Source organism: Hyla sarda, chromosome 13 (genome assembly GCF_029499605.1).
Source record: "Hyla sarda isolate aHylSar1 chromosome 13, aHylSar1.hap1, whole genome shotgun sequence".
In the NCBI taxonomy this organism is placed as follows: Eukaryota; Metazoa; Chordata; class Amphibia; order Anura; family Hylidae; genus Hyla; species Hyla sarda.
Genome location: NC_079201.1, coordinates 48,165,075 through 48,180,279, shown reverse-complemented (window position 1 = coordinate 48,180,279; position 15,205 = coordinate 48,165,075). Strand labels below are relative to the sequence as shown.

Sequence of the window (15,205 nt, the reverse complement as noted above, 5' to 3'; positions counted from 1 at the left end):
GACCATACCATATGCAAAAACCCAGCTTCTTCCCCCATGCATTTGGGGCATCTATTATTTTGTCTCATTCCTATTTTTACATAGGAATTGTGTAGAATAATATAATCTGTAAACCATACTGAATTGTATGAATCTGTGGTTATTATTTACTGGGACCTGATAAATCCTCTTATAGATTACTTCCCATATCTTGCTACCCATCGGCTCAGATTGGCATTTTTTGACACTATTCGGTCTCTGTTGTTTTGGGGCATCACCCAATAACATATATATATATAGGACATAACTTTTTTCTTTATGATACCCTCCATTATCTGTCTCAGCTGTACTGGTGCGGGAGTTATCCTAAAACTTTCTCTTATTGTTGTAAAACACAAATAGAGAAACATAGCTGCACATCCACCATTTGTATTTTGATCTACTTGCTTCTCAGTATAATTTAATAAACTAATAGGTTGTTAGTATACATTTTGATCAAAAAGTACAAGCCCACTCGCCACGTCGAGGCCACCTAGTCAGAGTGGGTCCCTAATCTTATACTGGCGTAGTGCCGGGTGGCGATTACTGCTTCCGAGACACCATGCCCACAGGGGGGAGCGACCCAGTGGCCAGGCCCCTGGCTCTAGGCACCATCACCTCACAGACAAGGCATCACAGAAACAATGGTCGCCACAGAGAACCACACCAGTGTGAACACCTACCATGTGCTCCCTGCCAGAGGGCTGGGAGAATGTTAGGAGAAAACCCATATGCAGTCTCCTGCTAATTAAAAACGCCTTGGCCGAATGGGTGGAGTGGAGTGCTGGCCATGGAAGAAGGGAGAGACTACAACTGTAAAACACAAATAAAGAAACATTACCCACTACTTTCAGGCGGCTGTGATGTGGTTGGTGGGCTTGCACTTCATGATCATAAAGAACACTAACAATCTGTTAGTTTAATAAATGTTGCTGAGAAGCATCAGATCATTGTGCATGTTGTGGATGTGCGACCATGTCTTTTTTCTCTATTTGAATTCACATTGTGTTTACTATCCCCCTCTCTTTTTTTTTTTTTTTTTTTTTTTTTACTTGGTCTGCACTCTGCCCCTCCCCCTCAGCTCAGCCCTATAGAAATTAACAGGAAGCTGCGCAGGGCCCCTTCCTTTTTGGCAGCCTCCCAGTCTGACTGGGAGCACATGGTAAGTGAGCCTTTATACCTTGTTCACACTGATGTGGTGCTGTGCGGCGTCCATTGCTGCCGCAGCACAGTGTCTATAGGAAGACGCCGCCCTGGGACTGGTTTGAGTGGCATTGGGGCTGCTCTGCCAGTTGGTCATTCCCCCTGTGGGGACTGGTGTTGCGGCAGTGGTGGTCGCCGCCCAGTGCTATGCCATTTTATGCTAGGGACCCACTACTTACAGGTGGCCTTGACGTGGCTAGTGGGCTTGCACTTCATGATCATAAAGAACACTAACAACCTGTTAGTTTAATAAATGTTGCTGAGAAGCATTAGATCATTGTACATGTTGTGGTTGTGCGACCATGTCTGGTTTCTCTATTTGAATTCACCGTCTCTTATTTTGCTCAAAACTATACTTCTCAATCTAATATATTCAAACCATGTTCTTCCCTCAACCTCATTACTGCATTTAATTACTTCCCAATCCGGCAATTTACCTTCGTGCCAAAGATCCTTCACCGTTTGAATGCCTAGATTCCTTAATCCCTCCATTTCTTTATATTTAATTTCCTACCTTAAGTGTAGATTATTCCAGGCTGGCTGTGTCAAGCATCCTACCTATTCCCATTTCTTTTTTTACCCAAATCCAAACATTTTCTAAGCTCACCACCATTACTTGATTACTGCATATTTTCCCACCCAGTTGCCCTGATTCTAGTACTTGGAAGATACTATCATATCTACCCTGACATTTCCCCATCAAAAATTCAAAAAAGGAGAACCTTCTCCACTCACTTATATCATATAACTGAGAAGCTAGAAAGTACCGTCTGATGTCCGAGAGTGACATACCCCCTTTGCCCCGTGGTAGACAGTAGTAATCTCTCTCTTTTTTTTTTTTTTTTTTACGAGTCCTCTTCCTCCCCATATTAAGGAATTCAAAATTTTAATAATTTTTTGGAAAGACACCGTTTTCACACCATATGGGTGAAGACCCGAATACTTACAGCAATTTCGGAATTATTATAGTTTTAATTAGTACTATTTTATTGGCTCTAGATATCTTAAATTCATTCCAGACCCTGGCTTTTTTTCAATTTTACTTATTAATGGGTTTAAATTTAATTTATGATGATTCTCCAACTTCGCTAAGATTTGTATTCCCAAGTAGGTGAAATGGTCTTCTTAACCAAGGACTCTCACGCCACAATCTGATGCTAGCTCTTCTTCTCCCAACGTTGACAGTACTGACTTTGACCAATTTATACTTAAAGGGGTTCTCCAGTGGAAAACGTTTTTTTTAAATCAACTGGTGCCAGAAAGTTAAACAGATTTATAAATTACTTCTATTTAAAAATCTTAATCTATCAAATACCTATCAGCTGCTGTAAAATACAGAGGAATTTCATTTATTTTTTAATTTCTTTTCTGTCTAACTCCAGAACTCTCTGCTGACACCCCTGTCCATGTCAGGAACTGTCCAGAGCAGAATATGTTTGCTATGGAGAGTTGCTCCTGCTCTAGACAGTTCCTGATATGAACAGAGGGGTCAGCAGAGAGCACCGTGGACAGACAGAAAAGAAATTCAAAAGAAAAGAGCATCCTCTGTAGTACACAGCAGCTGATAAGTACTGGAAGGATTAAGATTTTTTTAACAGAAGTAATTCATGAATCTGTTTAACTTTCTGGAACCAGTTGATTAAAAAAAAAAAAATGTTTTCCACCGGAGTACCCCTTTAATCTCCATACTCCTCAATCACCTCTATTACTCTGGGCAGACATGTTTGTTTTTCCAGAAAAAACAAGATGTCATCAGCGTATAGCGACAGTTCCTCCCTCCCCCTCGCTCCAAACCCACCAATGCCGTCATCTCCTCAGATCTTGATCGCCAGTAAATTACCATGTTATTAGTATTGTGAAAGGACCGGGCCATATAACAGGTGTCTAGCATGTGAAAGCAGTATGGGAATGGTTGCCTAGATATGGCAGTTAGGAGCAAGTGAGTGCAGAGCAGCAGCAAAGAATCCTGGGACCTGTAGTTTAACGACAGCCTGCAGGGAAAGGAACAAGTAGGCACATAAAGGCACATCAGAGCCATGTACAGGAGAAAAAAAGGTTACAATAGAATAACAGAAGCAAGTTTAATGTCCTATGCTTATCTGAGTTTTTTTTTATTCCATTTGCTGGATAACCCCTTTAAGCTATCCGGGTGTCTGAATTTTTTCTGCCTTGTTTAACCCCTTAAAGGGAACCAATCATCAGATTTTAACCTATATAATGCTTGGCAAAGCGTTATATAGGGTAAAATTGTTGTCCTCACCATCCCCGGGGGATGCTCCTGCCCCCAGGGATGGTGAAGATATGAAGTTATAAACTAGTCACCGCCACCGCCGTAAGTAGTCACCTGGGCGGGGAGCTCTTCTCACCAACTCCCGTTCTTCGTCCGGAAGCGAAGCCCCCTCCGCTTGATTGATGGGCCGCATCATCGTTCCGCTCATGGAGCAGAGCGATGATGCTGCCCATCAATCCAGCGGAGGGGGCGTCGCTCCTAGTCGAAGAACGGGAGTTGGTGAGAGGAGCTCCCCGCCCAGGTGACTACTTACGGCGGCGGCGGTGACTAGTTTATAACTTCATATCTTCACCATCCCTGGGGGCAGGAATGATGAAAATAAAGATTTTACCCTATATAACGCTTTGCCAAGCGTTATATGGGGTAAAATCTGATGATTGGTTCCCTTTAAGGACCAGGACCATTTTGGCCTTAAGCACCAGACCAATTTTATTTTTATGCCATTCTCCGTACAGGATAATTAATATATTTTAATGGTTCAGACTTTTCCCGCACGCGGCGATACCAAATATGTGTATTAATTATTTTTTTCTTAACGCTTTTTGGGGGGGTAAAAAGGGAAAAACGGACGTTTTACCTTTTTATTGTGGGAGGGGATTTTTCTAATTTTTTATTTTACATTTTTACAGCCGCAGATGCCGTGATCTGTATTGATCATGGCATCTGAGGGGTTAATGGCGGACATCCGCACGATCGCGGACAGCAGCCGGGACCTGCCCCGCATGACGCGAACACTGGTCCGGTGCTTGCGGTTATGGTGGAGCGTAAATGTACGTCATGGTGCGTTAAGTACCACGGCACCATGACGTACATTTACGTCCATTGTCGTTAAGGGGTTAAATGCACCTTCTCCTTCGGATTCAATTTAATGGGTCTGGGATATTATTAGGGATATTAAGTTGAGCAACTACGGTATATTAAAAGATTTTAACAAATTAAGAACTCTCTGCCTCCTAGTCTGTACACAACTAACGGGTAAAAAGAAGTTACTGCTGTGAGTTTGTGAAGACCTACAATATAAAACTTAGTAAGTTATGCTATTGTTGTTTCTTCCGTTTTCAACTCTGCCAAGCAGGTATACACTTCAAAATATAATTGAAATTACTTTTAGCAGAATACTGGTTACAGATAGTGGTTAATGTAGGTTAACCCTTTAAGGATGTAGTGATTTTTTATTTTTGTACTTCTGTTTTTTCCTCCCCAGCTTATAATTGCCATATAGTTGTCCATTTTCCACCAACAGACCTTTACGAGGGCTTATTTTTTCACACCCCCCAATTGTAATTTGCAATGACATGAATACTTTTACCACAAAATCTACGGCCAAAATATATGTATATATAATATATATATGTATATATGTATATATTTGTGGGGCAAAGTTAAAACAAAAAATTATGCCATGTTGCAACTTTTGGGAGGTTTCGTTTCTTTATTAATTTACTATGATACCCAAGTTATATAGGTTTTGTTTTATTTTAAAGTGAAAGGAAAAATGTCAGTCCCCAGAAAACTGCAAAGTCAAAAAGAGATGACTGTGTGCAGTATGTCAATCTGGTCTACCCATATAGATGAACCGCATATACAAAAAAAAAAAAAAAAAATTTAAAAAAATCGATCAAAAATGTATCTTTGTATTGTAATCTGTAAATAAATCCTTTGTGCAACAGATGTAATGGATAACAATGAGCCTACCGTGCACAATATGCCCTGTAAATACATTTTCTGTATCTAGAATTGCCTGTAAGTTTAAATGACATTTTTGTGCACAAGATGTTATTTGTACTTGGTTCAAGCCTGTAAATTAAAAGGGTATTCTGCCGATAAACAACATCTTCCCTATCCAAAGGATAGGGATAAGATGACTGATTGCGGGGGTCCCGCCGCTGGTGACCCCTGCGATCTCTGGTGCAGCACTCCAGTCATCCGTGCACGGAACGAACTCCACTCCATGCCAGATGACTTGCGGCTACAGCCACCACACCCTCTCCGTTTATGTCTATGGGAGGAGGCTACATACTAGCAGTTAAGCTCCCTCCCATAGACATGAATAGAGGGGGCAGGGAACATCACGAACGAGGAAGCTCCAAGCTCCATGTTCCGGACCCCAACGCACGGCCCAGCGGCAGGACCCCCACGATCAGACATCTTATCCAAAGCATAGGGGATAAGATGTTTTTCAGCGGAGAACCCCTTTAATAGAGAGTCTGTGAAGAAAAAAGTCATAAATCTGCATCTCCGGAGATATATTTGGTGCTGTGCATGTGGAGCCAATACAAAGATCGGACTGTAAAATCTTTATCTAGGAACCAGTTTATGATCTGTATTTGGAATCAAATAGGAGGTGCAACATTATGGGTTTAAAATTCATGTTTATTGTATTATATCTAATAGACCACAGTGCCCTTGTGGATTAACTATATTTTATTGTTTATATTAAATGCTATCCTTTTTATATTCATGTTGGATATATTCTAATGTTTAGTATTAGTCCATTAATATAATCTCCCAACATGTATTTAGCTTTAGATACATTTTTGGAGTATATGCGGTTCATCTATACGGGTAGACCAGATTGACATAGTGCACCTAGTCATCTCTTTTTGGACTTTGAGGTTTTCTGAGGACTAGCAGTTTATTCTTTATGCTTATTTCTATATATGCACCTTTGAGTATAGGTGGTGGTCCAGTTAACCTCAAAAATTAAAATTGTGAGCTGCACGATTTTTTTTTCTCTCTTTGCTTAATTTTAGTATAATTAAAAAAAATTTAAATCATCCTCTTTTGACCCGAACACCCTTTTTTGCAATCGTTTTTATCTGTACAATTTTGATGGGACTCATGTTCATGATCAAGTTTTGATGGAACTTTTTGATTGCAATGAAAATTTTTTTTCTAGAGTATATGAAGTGACCAAAAGTAATTCATTCTAGACTTTTTTTTACCATTTACACCATTCACTGTGCGGCGGTTTCATTAACGTTCTATTTTAGTTCCGAAATGTATGCACACAATCGATTACACATTCATTTATGTTTTAATTATTTTATTTTAAAAATGGGAAAAGGTTTTTAGTATAAACTTATTAGTAGAGGAGCTTATTCATATTTATAAACTTTACCCTCCGCCCCCCCCCCCCCCACACAATTTTTTCAGAAGGGACAGAGGAAGGTAGGGACCCTCTGCCTGTCCTGTCAGCTGATGAGGACCCTGCAATTTTGCCACAGTGGTCCCTATCAGCTCCACTGAGCTACAGGCAACTGATTTTCGCTGCATCTAAAGAGTTAATTCTGCCAGGGGAGGAAGTTCTCCCCTGTATGGCTTTAGATGATTAGGTAATGCCCCTTCCCAGTCTGTGAATCTGACAGACTGAGCAGAAAATACAGAGCAATATTAAAGGGGTTTTCCACCATAAGGTGATTTTAGTACGTACCTGGCAGACAGTAATGGACATGCTTAGGAAGGATCTGCACTTGTCTCAGGGCTAAATGGCTATGTTGTGAGATTACCATAATACTGTGGCTCCTTTTTGTGAACTGGTATTTCCTGCTTCAGTTTTCTTTTTTGACTACAAATCCCATAATTCCATTTCCTCCCACCCACACATCAGCCACCCCACCCATTGAAACATAAATGAGCTGCATCCATTCAAAAGACCTGTGGTTTTCAATCAGGGTGCCTACAGCTGTTACATTAGTTGCAGATTGATCTCTCTCCCACCAAGCGATCCCTTCATCCATTGAAGCAGACAGGCTCCCTGTCATCAACCGACTAGTGAGTCAGGTCTCGTCCGCATTGTAACCTGGGAAAAATCTGTGACAACAGTCATTTTGTATGCTGTTAAAAATAAATATTGGGGTGAAAATCATAGAAGAATTGTGAGAAAACCATCACACACAGGTACAGACACTATATTATGAACTACACTAACTTTACAGCCCCTGTAGCATAGTCAAATAAAAAAAATCCTGGAATACCCCTTTAAAGGTAGAAAACATAAAAATAATTAAAAGAAAGACAGGGGGTGGTTTATCATGATGAGGGCAAAGAAATGGAAGGATTATAAAATTTTACAAGATCATGAGAGGTATTCTTCAAAAAATAGTACTGGTACTCGTACTCTGTCTTAAAAAAAATGTTATCAGGACATTCTTAAGAACTATGGATCAGAGGGCAGCTCTGTATACAAAAAAAATAAAATAAATGTAGAGGTCAGAAGAAGGAAAATATTTAAAGAGTACCTCTCATGATCTTATAAAATGTTATAATCCTCTCAGTTCACTGCCCCCATCATGACAAACTACCCCCTGCCTTTATAGTTATTAGGTTTAGGCTTTCTACCTTGATATTGCTCTGTATTTTCTGCTCAGTCTCACAGACTGGGAAGGGGCGTTACCCAGCAGGCATGACATCATCTGAAGCCATACAGGGGAGAACTTCCTCCCTCACTCTGCTACACACAGCCCAGAGCAGTTCAGTGTGTGAGATGAGCTCTGATTGGATAAGACTGCACACAGACCCCTCAGCATTTCCTGGTTTTCGTCTTCTGCCAGGCCAGCAGGAGTCCAAAGTCTGTGCAAAAGATTGGGGAAAAATGTACCTTGGACAAGTAGGGAGACACCTAGAGTAAGCTTTTTTTTTTTTTTTTTTTAAACACAAAATATATTAAAAACTTAGTACATTAGATTTTTTATTTACCATAAGGAGTATAATAGCAAAAATTAGTTTTAATGAGAGTGCCCATTTAAGCATACAAATTTTCCTAAAATGTTTTCCTCGTGGTAAAATAAAACCTACATATAAGTTGGGTATCATTTTAATCATGCAACTTAGCTTTTTTTTTTTTTTTTTTTTTTTTTACAATTTTGCGGAACAAACTATTTGTTTATCTGTAGATTTGGTGGTAAAATTAGTGATGTCATTACAAAGTACAATGGGTGGTGCAAAAAAATAAGCCCTCATTTGGGCATGCAGGTGGAAAATTAAAAGCGTTATGGCTGTTAGAAACTGAGGGGGAAACTGAGCCGAGAATACAAGTGCAAAAAAGAAAAATTCTTTCATCCTTAAGGGATTAAAAGAACAGGTACGATTTAAAGGGGTACTCCAGTGGAAAATGTATTTTTCAATCAACTGGTGCCAAAAAGTTAAACAGATTTGTAAATTAAGTCTATTTAAAAATCTTAATCCTTCCAGCCCTTATCAGTTGCTGTATGCTCCAGAAGAAGTTCTTTTCTTTTTGAATTTCTCTTCTGTCTGACCACAGTGCTCTTTGCTGACATCTCTGTTCATGTCAGGAACTGTCCAGAGTAGGAGCAGATCCCCATAGCAAGCCTATCCTGCTCTGGACAGTTCCTGACATGAACAGAGGTGTCAGCAGAGAGCACTGTGGTCAGACAGAAAAGAATTAGATTTTTAAAATAGAAGTAATTTACAAATCTGTTTAAACTTTCGGCCACCAGTTGATAAGAAAAATATTATTTTCCACTGGAGTACCCCTTTAAGGGGCAACAACTGTAAATCAATTAAGAGAGCTGTATTTGGTCAAGAAACATGGCAATCTTCTCTTTTCCCTAAATCACGTCCATATCCAGGCATTCAATTTGTGTCTTTTCTAGAGACATTCCCCCTGGTAATGTACGGTATGTTTTGCACTCCAGAATACTGGGACACCTACTATGACCACTATGAATGTACAAAAACACAACTTTCTGATGTGGGAAGATTTCTTCAGAAAAATTATACAGACGGCAAAAGAGAAACATCAGACATTTCCATTAACCCTTGGTGCCCCAGACGCATGTGTTTCAGTGCTGAAGTAAACAAACAACCCCTTTCCTGTCACAAAGCCTGAAGCATGAGTAAACAAATACGACGTTCAAGTTAGTGGTTATAGGGGAAAGAACGGTGAAAGCCGTAACCAATTAAATCAGCGCCAGCTTATTAAGGGGCGCTAAACGCAGCACTGAATCTCTCCGTTTTTTTTTTTGTTCTGCTCCTTAGCAGCATATGAGTGGAAAGCAGCTCAGCTTGTGAAGACGCCATTTTCTCAAACCTGAACTGGAGCCAAAAAAGCTCTGAATGCTGCTTCCTCTGAGAGACATTATGTAATATACAAATTTCAAGCAATTTGCTAACAATATTTTTGTGGCCTTGGGGCAGAGGAAGAGAGAAGCGGGTAGGGAGGGCTGACAGGGAGTGAAATACCTGAGGAAAGGTGACGCCCAACCATCCTAGGAAACGCTACATTGTGTGCAGAGCTGCCTCTCTCTGCAACCAGGCTCTCGGCTTCAATATGTCGCTTGTGCACAGTGTAAGCCTCATCCTGTAGCTCTGCCAAGAAAACCTCTGTGCAAGCCTGGGACCGGACAACCTGCAAGCTCATTTGGGCCTTTGCTGCACTGGATTTGGAAATGCCCTTACAGGGAGGTTCCCTCGCTCTCCCCCTTGCTCTCTCACTCACACACACACACCACACGGTCACTCCCCCCTCCCCCAGATTGGGTGAAGGTATCAACAGCCTCAGACTCTTTAAGGCTTTGATTATGTAATTGCATCTGACACTAAACCGATTTTCCTTCCTTCTAAATTCTTTCATGTGTCACAAAACATTCTCACTTTGGGACCCCTTTACAATTAACTCTGCATCTCATCCCCCCTTCCCCCAGTTTGAAAGTCAGCCAAAACAACAGAGGTATGTTGGCAATTGGCGTCTTGCTAACATGCTCTTCGCTCAGCTTCATCTCCCCCTTTCCAGTGCCTCCTCCTTCGTAGGCTTCCTTACAAGCAGCCCTAGAGTCAGACATAGCATTTCTAGCTTTAACATTCGGAACAAGCCCCGCATGTATAAGCACATTGGCAGGGTGCCAGTCACTGTAATCACTTACCAGCCTCCATCTCCCAAGTCTGGAGCAGCACAACACAAGTGCATTCATCATAGCTAGGGTTGTTTATACATGTGCCACATAGAGGGCTTAAACAATACATGACAGGCTGCGCACCCCAACCACCCGGCTGGAAAAGTACAATGGCCTCTGACTGCAATATGTCCCATCAGTCATTAAAACAATATTAAAGCAACGCTTCACGTTCCTTGATGTTACTTCTTCCAACAGCTTTACATTTAACCATTACCAAAACTCAGCCAAGCCCACGCTGCTACCTATGTGCAGAACGCGGAGATCTCTAAGCATAATCCGAGTCCTGGAATACCTCCATCGATTCAAACGATATAATAACTCCCCATAATACAAGATCGTGTCTTCATTTGTACTGAAGGCGTTAACGTCTACAGCGGAAGGCACAATGCAGAGTCAGATTGGTCATGTAGACCCTATTGACTTGGTAAGGTAGTACTATAAGCAGATATGACAAGCTTTTACAATCAGAGATTCAGAACTAGAACACAAAGTGGTTAACATCTTTATAGGTATATACTGTCTTTTTATGGAATTTTTTTAGCATAAAAAACTTGCAAAGTATCTGTTCTTGGCAGAAAGGACACAGCAGGAATTCTGTCTGAAGTCCAGGGAGGAGAGTGCTTAAGACATCATTTTAACCCTCTCTTTTACTCAAGGCTACCAAGGAATACAATAGTAACCCAGTTCCGCACCACAGAATCAAATGTTAACCCCTCCACTACTCTTGCCATCAGTGGATAAAACATTAAGCTCATTCTCTATCCAAAACCACTAAGAAAGGGTTATTACCCAAGACGACCAAGAATCAAATATCAAAGTATACTCGTTGTTTTAAAAGCATTATAAAAAAACACCTATTGTTAGATTAACCCTTTAGAGACACTCACTGCTGTTATAAAACCCATCAGAGTCACAGTGGGAAACATTTTTTTTTTTAATCAACTGGTGCCAAAAAGTTCAAATTTATAAATGACTTCTATTTTTATAGTTATTTTCTGTCTGACCACAGTGCTCTTTGCTGACACCTCTGTACGCGTCAGGAACTGTCCAAAATAGGAGCAAATGCCCATAGCAAACCTCTCCTGCTCTGGACAGTTCCTGACATGGACAGAGGTGTCAGCATAGAGCACTGTGCTCAGACAAAAAAATAACTATATAACTTCCTCTGTGGTATACAGCAGCTGATAAGTACTAAAAGGATTAAGATTTTTAAATAGAAGTCATTTATATATTGTTTAAACTTTTTGGCATCAGTTAATCCGAAAAAAAAAAAATTCTACTCATCTGCACATTTTTCTTATTGTACTTAAAGTTTGTGGTAAATTTTGGTCAACACATTCGGCAATTTTGTGTGAAGAACTCCCAAATTTTGGAGAAAATGTCAAAATCAGGTATTTTTATGGACCTGATGTTAGTAGTAGACTCGATGTTAGAACCTACTATAAAATCACCCCATTACAAAAACTTCACCCCTCAAGGTAATCAAAATGACATTTTGGGATGTTTATTAAAGGGGTACTCCGGCACTTAGACATCTTATCCCCTATCCAAAGGATAGGGGACAAGATGCCTGATCGCGGGGGTCCCGCTGGGCTCTTGCACCCCAGTTAAAATCAGTCCCCGGAGCATGTTCGCTCCGGGTCTGATTACCGGCGACCACGGGGCCAGCGGCATGTGACGTCACACCTCCGCCCCCGTGTGACGTCATGCTCCGCCCCTCAATGCAAGCCTATGGGAGGGGGCGTGACAGCAAAATAATGTAAAGTAAAATAATGTGTACCAAAAATGAAGGAGATAATTCTTAAGGTTGAGGGAAGCATCTCAATTAAAAAGGGGGTATAAGCCTTTTAAGAAATAAATGTATAGATCTGGAAGAACGTGCCTGAAGAAATAACGTTCGAATCATTGGTTTTTCTGAAGGGGTGGAGGATGATGGAGATATGAAGATGTTTTGAACCAAATGGATTGATGAGACTTTTGGCCTAAAAAACTTTTCCCCTCTGTTTGCTGTGGAGACAGCCCATTTTGTTCTTGGAAAGAAAGGTCAGGGGACTCATATTACTAATGAAACCGTTTTCAAAGTAAAGAAAAGGTGGGCAGTTCATCAATTTCATACTACTTATTCATCAGGAGTTTCATTGTAAGTGCATAAAAATATTAATCTGCAGGTTTTCAAGTCTAGTACAGGTAGATATATCTTTCTATTGACAGAATTTCTACATCCCTCCCCCCTTTTCCCTTGTGGTTTTGAATGAGTTAATGGGGTTCTAGGTTGAACTGGAAAAAGTACCGACTTTATATTTGTGGAGAATTCAATTGTGTAATGGAGCCGGATAGAGACAGAAAAGGTTCTAGGCCTATTCCCCTCTGTCCGTCCCAATACCGGACTAAATTATCAAAATTTGCTGAAGAAGTAGGTTGGCTGGACTTATGGCGGGAACTTTATCCAAAGAGAGAGGTCTTAACCTGCTTTAGTAAAACTCTTGTTAGCATCCCGTATTGAGGGGGAATGAAATGGGAGCTTGCTTGGATAAATAGATTCATTGGTGTATGAGAGCTATATCTGACCATGTCCCTGTAGTAATGGATCTAAGTATAGGAAATATGGGGTGATGTGTTTGTGGGGGGGGGGGTCTGTTAATCAGTGTTCAGCAAGTGCACAGACAGTTTGGGACATGATGAAAGGGCATGTCAGAGGTTTACTTTTTAGGGAAATACACAAAAAAAGCTTTTTTGGTGAGAGGAAAACTAATTGAGAAATAATTAATCAGAAAGAAAGAGAATTTATTAAATACCCCTTTAAAGCACGTATGTGAGCTTTAAAGGGGTATTCCAGGAATTTTTTTTATTTCACTATACTACAGGGGCTGTAAAGTTAGTGTAGTTTATAATATAGTGTCTGTACCTGTGTGTGACGGTTTTCTCACAATTCGTATGTGATTTTCACCCCAAAATTTATTTTTAACAGCATACAAAATTATTTATCTCAGATTTTTCCCAGGTTGCAATGCGGCCGAGACCTGACTCACTAGTCAGCTGATGAAAGGAAGCCTGTCTGCTTCAATTGGTGGAACGATCTCTTGGTGGTAGAGAGATCAATCTGCAACTAATGCAACAGCTGTAGGCACCCTGACTGAAAACCACAGGTCTTTTGAATGGATGCAGCTCATTTATGTTTCAATGGGTGGGGTGGCTGATGTGTGGGAGGGAGGAAAATGGAATTGTGGGATTTGTAGTCAAAAAAAGAAAAAAAATGACAAATAGGAAATACCAGTTCACAAAAAGTTGGCCACAGTGTTATGGTAATCTCACAACATGGGCCATTTTGCATCAAGAGAAGCGCAGATCCTTCCTAAACATGTCCATTTCTGTCTGCCAGGTATGTACTAAAATCACCTTCTGGTGGAGAACCCCTTTAAGTCTCTTGACCAGGCCCAAAAAAATAATAAAATCTTGTCAAATAAAAAAAGTACAACATATATTTTCTTTTTCCAATGCTAAAAAGCTTTTGTGGTGAAGGGAAAATCTAATAGGATGCTCTCAAGATTAGTGACTGCTCATGATTGCACCAAACAAATTAGTACTATCCAACTGACTTACAAATAATCCAGAATTAATTAGAGAGGAGTTTAACATTTTTTATGAGCTATATAAATCAAAGGGGAAAAATTCAGATGTGAGAATATAAGGTTTTTTTTTAATTACATTTCCCAAAAATAAGCCCTATGCAGGGAGATGAGCTGAATAGGCCTTTTACTCTTGAGGAATTTAAATCAGCACAGGGTTCATGTAAGAGTCGTTCTGCCCCTGGGAGGAATCCTGTGAAAATGGTAAATTGCCAGACTCAATGAGCGGGGAACTCAAAGGGGGGGGGGGGGACCCCTTGAAGGCTGAATATTTTTGGCCAACATCGCTGCTTAATGCAGATGCCAAGTTATTGGCCAAAGTGTTAACTGCAAGGCTTGCAGTGATTATTGGCCCTTTAACCCCTTAAGGACACAGGGTTTTTCAGTTTTTGCACCTTCTAAAAATCATAATGCTTTTAATTTTGCGCCTACAGACCTAGAGGCAATTCTACTTTGTAATGACATCAATTATTTCACCACAAAATTTACCGCAAAACCAGAAAAACAACAAAAATGTGTGGGGCAAAATTGGAAAAACCGCCATTTAGTAAATTTTGGGGGTTTCTGATTCTATGTAGTACACTGTTGGGTAAAAATGACATGCACCAAAATTTGTTAACATTTATTTATTTATTTTATTTAAAATGAGGGCTCATTTTTTTGCGCCATGATTTATCGGTACCATTGTTTTGATGGGACATTTTGTTAGCTTTTTATAAATTTTTTAGGGTATTGAAAGTGGCAAAAAATATGCAATTTTGGCCTTTTTTTTTTTTTTTTAATTTAAGTGTACGCCATTGACCGCGCAGTTTAAATAACATAATAGTTTTAGAGTTCGGACATTTACGCACGCGGCGATACCACATGTTTATTTTTTATTTACTTTTCTTTTTAACCCCTTTAAGGGTAGCTGCCCCCCCCCCCCGGGGAGCCAATGCGCTCGCTCCCGCTTGTCTGATTGACAGGCAGGGAGCGAGTGCAGCCTAACTGAAAAAGGACTGATTGCCACTCCAAAATCAGTCCTTCTTCAGTATATCTATATACACACACACACACACACACACACACAGAGTCATGGCCGTAAAGGTTGGCACCCCTGACATTTTTCAAGGAAGTGAAGCATTTCTCACAGAAAAGGATTGTAGTATTGT

At 40.3% G+C, this 15,205-nt stretch overlaps 1 protein-coding gene across 3 annotated transcripts in view; it reads right to left on the bottom strand.

The window, feature by feature from the left end:
• Positions 1–15,205, bottom strand: part of TNRC6C (trinucleotide repeat containing adaptor 6C) — a 178,718-nt gene that overhangs the window by 63,725 nt on the left and 99,788 nt on the right. The window contains exon 1 of one of the 3 annotated variants that reach the window (XM_056550085.1): positions 9,716–9,908. The exons of the other annotated variants lie outside the window; for them this stretch is intronic. Within the exon in view, the coding sequence (XP_056406060.1) occupies positions 9,716–9,893 (178 nt within the window). The 5' untranslated portion in view covers positions 9,894–9,908. Of the gene's footprint in view, positions 1–9,715; positions 9,909–15,205 lie in introns of those variants that run through there. 3 annotated transcript variants of the gene reach the window in all.